We start from the raw sequence: 13,589 nt of genomic DNA on the forward strand, positions 1-13,589 counted from the left end.
TGCTGATCACAGTATTCATGTAGAGCTTGCAACATTCTCCTCAGTCCAATAGGGGATCTGGCAAGAAGTGCGGCGTCATCCGCATACAGAAGAACATTCAGAGATCGGCCTGCTAATTTGGGGGGGGGGTGAAAAGCATCATTGGCCATGTGAGTCACCAGTGAGTTAATGTAAAAGCTAAACAATGCTGGGGCCAATAGACAACCCTGTCTTACCCCTCTAGTGGTGGTAACAGGGTTGGAGACTAGGCCTTTCTCAGAAAGGTGTTTGTATGGAGGCTGATAATCAGATGAAGGAGACGACGATCGATCTTTGTAGCAGCCAGTTTTGTCCATAGCTGCTTTCTAGAGATTCGATCAAATGCCTGCTTAAGGTCAATAAAAGCCACATGAAGAACCTTTGGGGCTTTGCCGGCATACTTTTCCGCCAGGTGATTCAAGGTTAATATTTGGTCTGTGGTAGATCTTCCAGGGCGAAAACCCGCCTGTTCATCGGCAATGATATTGTCGTCCTCCATCCATTTCGATAGTTTGTTTAGCAGGTACCCCGAGTAAATCTTCCCAATGACGTTTAGCAAGCTGATTGGCCTAAAGTTGCTCGGCTCTGTACGTGGGCCTTTCTTATGTATTAATACAATCAACGCAGAGCTCCAGCTTGAGGGAAATTTTGCTGTTTTGTTTATATGCGTGTAAAGTGCTGCTAAAAGTGGGATCCACCAATCTTTATTTGCTTTGATGGCATCAATGGATATAAGGTCATCACCTCCTGAGGCCAATGGGACTGTGCAGGTGATTCATTAAGAGACAGGGGTGGATGGAGGATTATGATGCAGAGGATGGGGAATGTCCAAAGGAATCATGAACCAGAGAAAGAGAGGACTGTTTCTTGGACAGAGAGCAGCTGTATTTCCTGTGAGGAAACAATTGATTTGGAAAGGCTGTATTCCAAGATCATGCTGCTTTATTAATGATGATTGAGGATTACAAAAGGTTGCTGATGCATTACTATCATTTGACATCATTGCATCTTCATTTCATAAAAACTGGGAACATGGGTAGGAGGCAGGGGAATATAGGAAATGTTGAAATAAGAAAAGCTGCTAATGGCGTTTGATGTGCTCTCTTTCCCTTTGTTCTCTTCCTTGAAACCAAAATAGGATTTCCTTTCCGCCCATTCTGAAGAAGGTGATACAGAAGACAGTCAGAATTCTGGGAGATGGGGAACATTCTGTTTCATTAGGAATAGCCATTAAAATGTGTGAAATATGGAATATGCTTCACTGAATGAGCACACATATCTCACATCAATGAACTCAAACAGGGGAGAAACCATTTAGAGGTATGGAGTGTGGAAAAAGTTTCACTGACAGTGGAAAACTTAGAACACATCAACGGACTCACATGGGCAAGAAACGATTTCAATGCACAGAGTGTGGAAAGAACTTCAGTCAGAGGGGACACTTAAATTTACATCAACGGACACATACAGGTGAGAAACCTTTTAAATGTATGGAGTGTGGAAAGAGCTTCAGTCAGAATGGAAACCTTAGAAAACATGAACAGACGCACGCAGGGGAACAACATTTTAAATGCATGGAGTGTGGAAAGAGCTTCAGTCAGAGTGGACAGCTCAATAAACACCATTGGACTCACACAGGAGAAAAACCATTTGAATGTATGGAGTGTGGAAGGAGCTTCAGTTTCAATGGAAACCTTAGAACACATCAACAGACTCACACAGGGGAGAAACCATTTAAATGCATGATTTGCGGAAGGAGCTTCAGTTTCAATGCAACCCTTAAAAGACATCAATGGATTCACACAGGGGAGAAACCATTTAAATGCATGGAGTGCGGAAAGAGCTTTAGTGATAATGGAACACTTAGAAGACATCAACGGACTCACACAGGGGAGAAACCATATAAATGTATGGAGTGTGGAAAGAGCTTCAGTCACAGTGGACACCTCAATATACATCAACGGACTCACACAGGGGAGAAACCATTTATATGTATGGAGTGCGGAAAGAGCTTTAGTGGTAATGGAAACCTTAGAAGACACAAACGGACTCACACAGGAGAGAAACCATTTAAATGTTTGGAGTGCGGAAAGAGCTTTGGTGACAATGGTAAACTTAGAACACATCAACAGACTCACACAGGAGAGAAACCATTTAAATGCCTGGAGTGTGGAAAAAGCTTCAAGCACAGTGGACAGCTCAGTAAACACCATTGGACTCACACAGGAGAAAAACCATTTGAATGTATGGAGTGTGGAAGGAGCTTCAGTTTCAATGGAAACCTTAGAAGACATCAACAGACTCACACAGGGGAGAAACCATATAAATGTACGGAGTGTGGAAAGACCTTCAGTCAAATTGCGCACCTTAGAACACATCAACGGACTCACACAGGAGAAAAACCATTCAAATGCATGGAGTGTGGAAAGAGCTTCAGTCAGATTGGAAACCTTAAATTACACCAACGGACTCACACGGGTGAAAAACCATATAAATGTATGGAGTGTGGAAAGAATTTCAGATTTAGTGGAACCCTTAGAACACATGAAGAGACTCACATAAGTAAAAAACGATTTAAATGCATGGATTGTGGAAAGTATTTCAGTCAGAGTGCACACCTTAGAACACATCAACGGATTCACACAGGGGAGAAACCATTCAAATGTATGGAGTGCGGAAAGAGCTTCAGTGACAGTTCAAGACTCCATTTACATCGACGAACACACACAGGGGAGAAACCATTTAAATGTATGGAGTGCGGAAAGAGCTTCAGTCAGTTTGGAAACCTTAGAACACATCAACGGACTCACACAGGGGAGAAACCATGTGAATGTATGGAGTGTGGAAAGAGCTTCAGTCAGATTGGAAAGCTTAGAATACATCAACAGACTCACACTGGGGAGAAGCCATTTAAATGTATAGTGTGTGGGAAAAGCTTCAGTTTCAATGCAAACCTTAGAACACACCAACGGACTCACACAGGAGAGAAACCATTTAAATGCATGGAGTGCGGAAAGAGCTTCAGTCAAACTGCACACCTTAGAACACATCAACGGACTCACACAGGGGAGAAACCATATAAATGTATGGAGTGCGGAAAGAGCTTCAGTCAGAGTGGACACCTCAATATACATCAACGGACGCATACAGGGGAGAGATCATTTTAATGAATGGAGTGCGGAAAAGTTTCAGTAAGAGTGAAAATCTTAGAGGAAGACATCTACAGATACAGAGGGGGGAAAGCACTTATGGCTTCAGTCAGAGTGAAACCCTTTATTTACGTCAACAAACTCACACAAGAGACAAACCACATAAATGTCAAGAAGAACTTTAAGGGTAGAGGTTCAGTCCTATTGGAAGTCCTACATCAACAGAGCCAGTGTGGTGTAGTGGTTAAGAGCTGTAGACTCCTAATATGGGGAACCAGGTTTGCGTCTCCGCTCCTCCACATGCAGCTGCTGGGTGACCTTGGGCCAGTCACACTTCTTTGAAGTCTCTCAGCCCCACTCACCTCACAGAGTGTTTGTTGTGGGGGAGGAAGGGAAAGGAGAATGTTAGCCGCTTTGAGACTCCTTCGGGTAGTGATAAAGCGGGATATCAAATCCAAACTTTTCTTCTTCTTCTTCACGGTCAGGAATAACTTTAAGAGCTGAGGCCCTACAAACCAACAACAAACTCAAAGATGAGAAGCAGTTTAGATGGAAACATCGCAGAAAGTGCTTTAGTTACAATGGAGTGTTTATGAAACATCTAGGGAGATCTAAAGGGGAGAACCCTAATAGATGTATGGAGTGCTTATATGTAAAACTGTATAGTCATGAAATAATGAAGGTAATGTCTCACAACAGTGATTATAATTTTATATGTAAAGTTCATTTTGATAGAGAGGGGGAATCTAGATTGCTGGTGATGAGGATCAGTGCTTTGTAAAGCAATTGATATTGCAATACGCCGTGAATCACAGTGTGTGTATCTGGGATGTGCCTGGAAGCAGGAGGCAGAAAGTTTTTCTTCATGAAGCCCCTGCAGATGGCGAGTTGCTGACTTCCCTCCCAGATGACAGGAAGCGAAACACACACATCCATTGCCCTGTGTCATTCCAGCCTCTTTCCTCCCCTCTGCAGGTGTGTGTTCCTGCTATCCTGTGTGCTGTATTTTTTTTCTGCTGAAACTGGATTTGCTCTCAGGAGCTAAGTTTTGTGCCTCACTGGGGACCCAGTGAGAACTGTATGCTTTGAAAGCTCAGTCAAGTATTACTGAAGAAGTCCTGCTGCCTCTGTGTGTGTTTTTGACCTCAGTGTGGGACTTGCTCTACATGTGGCCCCTACCCTGATGCTACTTGGCTCATGCCCTGGAGTTGCTCTACTCAAACATTCAAGACGGTTTTTGCACCAAACTCTGTCACACACACCCCACCTCATGATCTCCAAACATGGCTTCTTCACCATAACTTCTCCCCACCCCCTGTGTGTTCTGAAGAAAAGTTAAAATACTGTAATTTAATGGGAGATTGTCCCCCAAGCCTAATTGCAAGAGGGGGAAGGAGGAGCTGCAGGTACCCAACAGAACATTAAAAACACAGATTGAGTTCAACAGAAAGCAAAGCAAAGCCTACTCCAAGGGAAGCCGCTTCAGCTTCCAGCCTGTCCGCTCCCACAATCGCTGAAGGAGACTTGCCATTTGAGGATGGCAGAGCTGAATGGAAGCGGGCAAGGAAGCCCCACAATCGCTCCTGCTAGAGCAGGGGTAGGCAACCTAAGGCCCGAGGGCCGGATATGGCCCATTCAGCTTCTCAATCTGGACTGTGGACGGTCTGGGAATCAGCATGTTTTTCCATGAGTAGAATGTGTCCTTTTATTTAAAATGCATCTCTGGGTTATTTGTGGGGCATAGGAATTCATTCATTCCCCCCCCTTCAAAATACAGTCTGGCCCACACATGGTCTGAGGGACGGTGGACCGGCCCATGGCTGAAAAAGGTTGCTGACCCCTGTGCTAGAGGAATAGGGGCAGTGACCCCTATACTCAAAGGTGACGGCCAGGAAGGAATTTCTCCCCACCCTTGCCACGTGCAGCTGGGCTCACTTGCCAGAGCCACCTCGAGGGCCTGACTTGAATTCCCATTTATGTATATGGGAAAGGGGGGGCGGGTTCATAGAATCATAGAGTTGGAAGAGACCACAAGGGCCATCAAGTCCAACCCCCTGCCAAGCAGGAAACACCATCAGAGCACTCCTGACATATGGTTGTCAAGCCTCTGCTTAAAGACCTCCAAAGAAGGAGACTCCACCACACTCCTTGGCAGCATATTCCACTGTCGAACAGCTCTTACTGTCAGGAAGTTCTTCCTAATGTTTAGGTGGAATCTTCTTTCTTGTAGTTTGGATCCATTGCTCCGTGTCCACTTCTCTGGAGCAGCAGAAAACAACCTTTCTCCCTCCTCTATGTGACATCCTTTTATATATTTGAACATGGCTATCATATCACCCCTTAACCTCCTCTTCTCCAGGCTAAACATGCCCAGCTCCCTTAGCCGTTCCTCATAAGGCATCGTTTCCAGGCCTTTGACCATTTTGGTTGCCCTCCTCTGGACACGTTCCAGTTTGTCAGTGTCCTTCTTGAACTGTGGTGCCCAGAACTGGACACAGTACTCCAGGTGAGGTCTGACCAGAGCAGAATACAGTGGCACTATTACTTCCCTTGATCTAGATGCTATACTCCTATTGATGCAGCCCAGAATTGCATTGGCTTTTTTAGCTGCCGCGTCACACTGTTGGCTCATGTCAAGTTTGTGGTCAACCAAGACTTCTAGATCCTTTTCACATGTAGTGCTCTCAAGCCAGGTGTCACCCATCTTGTATTTGTGCCTCTCATTTTTTTTGCCCAAGTGCAATACTTTACATTTCTCCCTGTTAAAATTCATCTTGTTTGTTTTGGCCCAGTTCTCTAATCTGTCAAGGTCGTTTTGAAGTGTGATCCTGTCCTCTGGGGTGTTAGCCACCCCTCCCAGTTTGGTGTCATCTGCAAATTTGATCAGGATGCCCTTGAGTCCATCATCCAAGTCGTTGATAAAGATGTTGAATAAGACCGGGCCCAAGACAGAACCCTGTGGCACCCCACTAGTCACTCTTCTCCAGGATGAAGAGGAACCATTGATGAGCACCCTTTGGGTCCGGTCAGTCAGCCAGTTACAAATCCACTGAGTGGTAGCATAGTCAAGACCGCATTTTACCAGCTTCTTTACAAGAATATCATGGGGCACCTTGTCAAATGCCTTGCTGAAATCAAGGTAGGCTACATCCACTGCGTTCCATTCATCTACCAGGCTTGTAATTCTGTCAAAAAACGAGATCAGGTTAGTCTGACATGACTTATTTTTCAGAAATCCATGCTGACTATTGGTGATCACAACATTCCTTTCTAGGTGCTCACAGACTGTTTGCTTAATGATCTGCTCCAGAATCTTCCCTGGTATTGATGTCAGACTGACTGGGCGGTAATTATTTGGGTCCTCTCTTTTCCCCTTTTTGAAAATAGGGACAACATTTGCCCTCCTCCAGTCTGCCGGTTCTCTGTTATGTTTCTGTGATTGTTATTAAGAAAATGTATGCTCCCAAAAGTGTAAAGCCTTGGCTCTAACGTGGTCATGTTGAGATAAAATAGTACTGTGTCATGCTTTGAATGTGCTACTGAAACAGACTTTGTAAAACTTTGTACAAAATAGCTGGAACTAAGTGAAACTGTTGCTGTCATGACAGACCCAATATAGACCACCCCACACTGCCACCCACTGGCTCCACAGTGAAAAACACACCCATTCATGACTAAGGCACTTTTACTGAATAAGCCATTCTTCAAACAAAGTAACAACCTTTCACAAATAAAGACTAACTTCTCCCAGTCCCAATCGGACACAAAGCTGGGAACATCTTAGCACAACATTCTAATTATCGCTTCCAGTGCTGTTGCCTCTGGCGTGTCCATTCCTGCAACATCACAAAAGGGACAGCCATTAACAGAATGGGTTCAGCCCAGACACCAGCACCATGTACTTTGCAAACACATGAATAACAAACATGTCACTATCACCCTCCACTTTCAAAAAGGATCCTTAGCTGTAACCTCATGCTGCAGCACCTCCTCTCTGATGTCCTCCGTGACAGATCTACGAGGGCGGGAAAAGGTGGGGTGGACAACCTTTTCTGACATTTATAAATGTATGGTCTTTCTTTTGTTCAGAGTTCCCCCTTCCTCCCGCGTGAGTGGTTTCAGACCCTGCAGAAGGTCTATTAATAAAAGATCAGGGAGGACGCGGGTGGCACTGTTGTCTATGTGTGAATTTTCAGGGAGACAGGAGAGGATATATTGTTTAATAATATCCTATCTAACTTGCGCTAGGAAGTTCTATAACTTAGCAGAGTTTTGCATTCCCCTTTTAAACTCCCAGTCACCAGTCTAGCTGCCACATTCTGGATTAATTGCAGTTTCTGGGTCACCTTCAAAGGTAGCCCCACGGAGAGCACATTGCAGTAGCCCAAGCGGGAGATAACCAGAGCATGCACCACTCTGGAGAGACAGTCTGCAGGCAGGGAGGGTCTCAGCCTGCGTACCAGATGGAGCTGGTAGACAGCCGCACTGGACACAGAATTGACCTGCGCCTCCATGGACAACTGTGAATCCAAAATGACTCCCAGGCTGCGCACCTGGTCCTTCAGGGGCACAGTTACCCCATTCAGGACCAAGGAGTCCTCCACACCATCCTGCCCCCTTTCCCCCCAAGAACAGTACTTCTGTCTTGTCAGGACTCAACCTCAATCCATTAGCCGCCATCCATCCTCCAACTGCCTCCAGACACTCACACAGGACCTTCACTGCCCTCACTGGTTCTGATTTAAAAGAGAGGTAGAGCTGGGTATCATCCGCATATTGATGGACACCCAGCCCAAACCCTCTGATGATCTCTCCCAGCAGCTGCATGTGGATGTTGAAAAGCATGGGGGAGAGGACAGAACCCTGAGGCTCTCCACAAGTCAGGTTCCAGTGCTCTGAACACTCATCCCCCAACACCACCTTCTGAACACGGCCCAGGAGGAAGGAGCGGAACCACTGTATGACAGTGCCCCCAGCTCCCAGCCCCTCAAGACGGTCCAGAAGGATGTTATGGTCGATGGTATCAAAAGCCGCTGAGAGATCCAACAGAACTAGGAAACAGCTCTCACCTTGTCCCTAGCCCTCTGGAGACGCCTTTTGCATCCAGAAGCGTTATTAAATGTTGCTTCCAGTGCACAAAATTTTATTCATTCAGCATAGGCATTTCTTGCCCTGCATCACTATCAAAAGCTACACTAGCTATCAAAATTTGAAAAATTTGAAAATATTCAAAATTTCAAAAGCTGTCAAAATTTCAAAATCAAAATAGCAAAAAATCTCAAAATACAAAACAGATCTTCACTGCCTTAGGTCACTGTGAACTCTAGGGGACTGGGGGCGTGTTGCTTAATCCCCACTACACTATGGAACAAAGGACCATGTGCTTACCAGGAAGTATGCTCAGAAAAATACTTTTCAGCTTAGGATCTCAATCCTTTGCAATCCTTCAAAAATACGCAATGCTGGGGCCAATAACCCTTTGTGGGGATGTTCAGAGAGGCAGGAGAGGATATATTGTTTAATATACTTCCTAACTTGCGCTAGCAAGTTCTATAACTTAGCAGAGTTTTGCATTCCCCTTTTAAACACACTGTGGTTAGCTTGTTGCAAGCTTGTTTAAGCTTCTCAATATAAGATTCCTGGTAATTTCCCTTATATCCCTCTTAAAAAGAATAGACACAACACAGTCTTGTGTAAAGTATATAAAAGAAGTTTACTCACACATTCAGTTCACAGATGGATCCCTGAAGGCAGACTTAGTTACAAAGTATATACAGAGAGGAAATCCTGAGAAGAAGAGGGAGGGGGGAGGCCTTCTCAGAAGTGGCTCTTGGTTTCCGCAATCCCACCCAGGAAGCAGCCAGAAACCTTTCCCTCTCTCTCAGGCTTCCATCTTTATTGTCTTTTCCCCTGCTTGGTTCACTGAGGGTGAGGATAATGTACACCTGTCATCAGAAACAGGTGCAGAGTCCATGGAATGGCTCTCAGGATTGATATGGAAGTTGCACCTATAAAGCATTTCTGTTCCTCTTATTCTTTTTAGGCAATGTCAGAGTGACTGACAAGCTGAGATACAATCCTTCAGCATCCGATGATAGCAATTGCATGAATCTTCCCAGTCAAAGGACCCATTTTCATGATAGACAGTACCTGTGGCTGGAGTCTCTACACACAGGGTGTGCCTATACAGGCCAAAGACTGCCAGTATTAGCACAGGTGAGGTGTGTGACCTTCCCAAATTTACAGACTCTATGTGAATGAGAGTTTGTGGGTGGGATTATCGTTTACGGCATCCCTGTGATTTTCTCCACCCATAACATTTCGTGAGCTGATATTGCAGTACGAATTCCAAAATAACTTTAAAAAATCACAAGATGATGATGATGATAAAAATAAAATTTTACTTATACCCCACCCTCCCCAGCCAAGGCCATGCTCAGGGGGATGATAAGAATAATTGCAGTATTTATAGCCTGCCCATCTGGTTGGGTTTCCCCAGCCACTCCCTCTTTGCACAGCCGAAGACTGATAAGCATAACAGGATCCAAAAATAGCAAAAATGTAACTCACAGTAAAACCCTGACTTAGCATTCCAAAACAGCACTCAAGTAAGAAACAGACAAGCAGAGTAGAGTAATATCAGAATAGGAAGTGGGAGCAGGCACATTTCAATACTGTAATTTATCTATAATTCAATGTCAGAGTAACCCTGGGACTAGATAACAAGCCTCCAGGTGGACGTGCCCCACCTGCCCTTCACTTTCCTCTTCCGCACAGGCAGAATCTGCCTTCTGGACTGTGGGATTCACGGTTGTTCTCCTCCTCTCCATCCTCCAGGGCTTGACTTCAGGTGCAGCAGAATTCCACAGCCCCCCAAGGATTTGAGACCCATCAGTTTTCCTCACCTGGTTTAGCCGGCCGGTTGAAGCCGTTGCTTGAAGCCCTGTTGCATGCTGACAGCTTCTGGAAGCCACAGGTGAGAGCTGAGTGCAGGGTGGGGACCAAGGGTGGAAAAATGACCCCAGGAGGTGCAGGACATGTCCCCCACCCAAGGAACTACTTATCCCCAACACCCCATGACATCTAGATCCAGGTAGGTAGCCGTGTTGGTATGACGCAGTTGAAATAAAAAATTACAAAATATTCCCGTAGCACCTTAGAGACCAACTAAGTTTGTTCTAGGTATAAGCTTTCATGTGCATGCACACTTCTTCAGATACACTGAAACAGATGTCACCAGACCCTTATATATCATGGGAGGTTGGGGTGGGGCTGTTCCTCATAAGGGTACTCCTACTACCATCTCCCACTACCCTTCACTATATGAAGAAGTGTGCATGCACACCAAAGCTTATACCTAAAACAAACTTAGTTGGTCTCTAAGGTGCTACTGGACTATCTGGCTACCTACCATGAAGTACAGTTATCTCCTTGCCTTGAATATCCTGCTTTTCAGAGCCAGATTAGGATAGTCCTGTGTCAGAAGACGGTGCAAGAGATCAGGCAGCACATCATTATTATAAAGAACCATTGTGGTGGGTATTTCCGTCTGGGATTCCCATGCGCCAGCTGCTTTCCTTCTGCTTCTCCTGCTCTCTCCATGCAATGTGAGGCATGTAGACAGAGGTCCATCTCCAAGAAAAGAAGCTTCCCTGAGCACCCATTCAGCTGACCCCAAGCACCAAAACTGGTCACTAGTTCTCTGACTGACCCAGACCAAAGTCCCTGGAAAAGATGTAGACCTGGGCCTCCCAAAATGGTCCACATGGATCTTCTGAGGCCAATGGGACTGTGCAGGTGACTGCTGAAGATTTAGAGGTGAAAAGGGGTGGTGGTGGATGGAGGATTATGACGCAGAGGATGGGAATTGTCCAAAGGAACAATGAACCAGAGAAAGAGAGGGCCTTTTCATGGACAGAGAGCAGCTGCCTTTCCTGTGAGGAAACAATTGATTTGAGAAGGCTGCATTCCAAGATCATGCTGCTTCATTAATGATGATTGAGGATAATGAAAGGTTGCTGATGCATTACTATCATTTGACATCATTGCATCTTTGTTTCCTCAAAACTGGGAACATGGGTAGGAGGCGGGGGAATGTAGGAGATGTTGAAATAAGAAAAGCTGCTAATGGCATTTGATGTGCTCTCTTTCCATTTGTTCTCTTCCTTGAAACTCAAACAGGATTTCCTTTCCTCCCACTCTGAAGAAGGAGATGGAGAAGACAGTCAGAACTCCAGGAGATGGGACACCTTTTGTTTCATTAGAAAGAGAAATTAAAATGTGTGAAATGTGGATTATGCTTCATAGAATGAGCACACATAATTCACATCAATGACCTCCGACAGGGGAGAAACCATTGAAAGGTAAGGAGTGTAGAAAGAGTTTCACTGATATTGGAAAACTTAGAATACATCAGCAGATTAACATGGGCAAGAAAGCATTCAAATGCATGCAGTGTGGGAAGAACTTCAGTCAGAGTGGAACCCTCAATATACATCAACGTATTCACACAGGAGAGAAACCATACAAATGTATGGAGTGTGGAAAGAGCTTTAGTCAGAGTGGTCACCTCAATTTACATCACCAGACTCACACAGGGGAGAAACCATTTAAATGTATGGAGTGCGGAAAGAACTTCAGTCAGAGGGGATACTTTACATCAACGGACTCATACAGGCGAGAAACCATTTAAATGCATGGAGTGTGGAAAGAGCTTTAGTGATATTAGAAACTGTAGAAAACATCAACAGACTCACACAGGGGAGAAACCATTTAAATGCATGGAGTGTGGAAAGAGCTTCGGTTTCAATGCAGAACTTAGAAGACATCAGCGGACTCACAGAGGGGAGAAACCATTTAAATGTATGGAGTGTGGAAAGAGCTTCGGTTTCAATGCAGAACTTAGAAGACATCAACGGACTCACAGAGGGGAGAAACCATTTCAATGTATGGAGTGTGGAAAGAGCTTCAGTTTCAATGCAGAACTTAGAAGACATCAACGGACTCACAGAGGAGAGAAACCATTTAAATGTATGGAGTGCGGAAAGAGCTTTAGTGATAATGCACACCTTAGAAGACATCAACAGACTCACACAGGGGAGAAACCATATAAATGTATGGAGTGCGGAAAGAGCTTCAGTCTGAGTGGACACCTCAATATTCATCTACAGACTCACACAGGGGAGAAACTGTATAAATGTATAGAGTGTGGAAAGAGCTTTTGTGAAACTGGAAAGCTTAGAAGACATCAACGGACTCACACAGGGGAGAAACCATTTAAATGTATGGAGTGTGGAAAGAGCTTTTGTGAAACTTGAAATCTTAGAAGACATCAACGGACTCACACGGGTGAAAAACCATATAAATGTATGGAGTGCGGAAAGAGCTTCAGTCAGAGTGGACACCTCAATATTCATCTACAGACTCACAGGGGAGAAACTGTATAAATGTATGGAGTGTGGAAAGAGCTTTTGTGAAACTGGAAAGCTTAGTAGACATCAACAGACTCACACAGGAGAGAAACCATTTAAATGCATGGAGTGCGGACAAAGCTTCAGCCATAGTGGAAATCTTAGAAAACATCAGCAGACCCACATCAGAAAAGCCAGTTAAATGTTTGGCCTCTGGAAGGAGCTTCAGTCACAGTAGACTCCTTGATTTACATTAACAAACTCACATAAGAGACAAACCATATAATTGTCAGGAAGTTAGATAGAGGTGGAGGTCCAGTACTTGTGGAAGTTCTAAATCAACAGACTCATGCACAGGTTGAACTTTAAGAGTTAAAACCCTACAAACCATCAACAGACATGAGGAGAAGCAGTTTAAATGGAAAGATTACAGAAAGTGATTTAATTATAATGGAATGTTTAAGAAACATCTAGGGACTCTCACAAGGGAGAACCCATTTAGATGTATGGAGTGTGGGACATGTTCCTCTCAGAGTCCACTCTTCTTCCCAGCAATGATCTCCAAAGAAATCCATATTCCTGCTTCAGGGCCAGCTGAGTCTGTTTCTCTTGTCCTTATCTCTTAGCTAGGTAACTCCTGTCTAATCTGCTCTGTATCAGTGTCACTCCCTGCTTCTGAGACCACTGCAAAAGAGGAGGGTCAATTCCCCCCCTCCAGCTCCCAGGAAAGCTGATCTGCCTGAGAATGCATTCCTACATACTCAGCTTCAGACCATTCCCTGACGCATTGCGAGAACCCTTGAAAAAGAAGTGATTTGGCTCACCATTGGAAGCTAAGACCCCTAAAAGGTAGAATATGAAAGATACGTGGTTGAAGTATAATGCTATTCTGATGGAAGTAGGGGACCTTGTGATCCGTTGAAAGATAAATTAGATGATAGGTTCCAGTACATCCAGATAAATGAAGTGTTTAAAATGGATAAGAAAATTGGTTTTCAAAGAGAGAAATCAA

The 13,589-nt window shown here is 44.6% G+C and overlaps 4 protein-coding genes across 10 annotated transcripts in view; all 4 read left to right on the top strand.

Moving 5' to 3' along the window:
- LOC128421967 (zinc finger protein 624-like) overlaps positions 1–13,413 on the top strand; it is a 182,106-nt gene extending 168,693 nt beyond the window's left edge. For all 7 annotated transcript variants that reach the window (XM_053405366.1, XM_053405363.1, XM_053405365.1 and 4 more), the window contains one exon: positions 13,065–13,413. The gene's annotated coding sequence lies outside the window, so the exon portion shown is untranslated. The remainder of the gene's footprint in view (positions 1–13,064) is intronic.
- The window catches only part of LOC128422884 (zinc finger protein 850-like), a 127,738-nt gene that overhangs the window by 104,002 nt on the left and 10,147 nt on the right, over positions 1–13,589 (top strand). The window lies entirely within an intron of this gene.
- On the top strand, positions 1,341–4,404 carry LOC128422883 (zinc finger and SCAN domain-containing protein 2-like). The gene is made up of 3 exons (XM_053407502.1): positions 1,341–1,488; positions 2,198–2,220; positions 2,319–4,404. The coding sequence occupies exons 1-3, from the start codon at positions 1,341–1,343 to the stop codon at positions 3,183–3,185; spliced, it is 1,038 nt and encodes a 345-aa protein (XP_053263477.1). The 3' UTR covers positions 3,186–4,404.
- Positions 10,054–13,589, top strand: part of LOC128421964 (oocyte zinc finger protein XlCOF6-like) — a 121,370-nt gene continuing 117,834 nt past the window's right edge. Inside the window, exon 1 of the mRNA XM_053405356.1 lies at positions 10,054–10,143. The gene's annotated coding sequence lies outside the window, so the exon portion shown is untranslated. The remainder of the gene's footprint in view (positions 10,144–13,589) is intronic.

The sequence above is a fragment of the Podarcis raffonei genome, chromosome 10, assembly GCF_027172205.1.
Source record: "Podarcis raffonei isolate rPodRaf1 chromosome 10, rPodRaf1.pri, whole genome shotgun sequence".
NCBI classification, from domain to species: domain Eukaryota; kingdom Metazoa; phylum Chordata; class Lepidosauria; order Squamata; family Lacertidae; genus Podarcis; species Podarcis raffonei.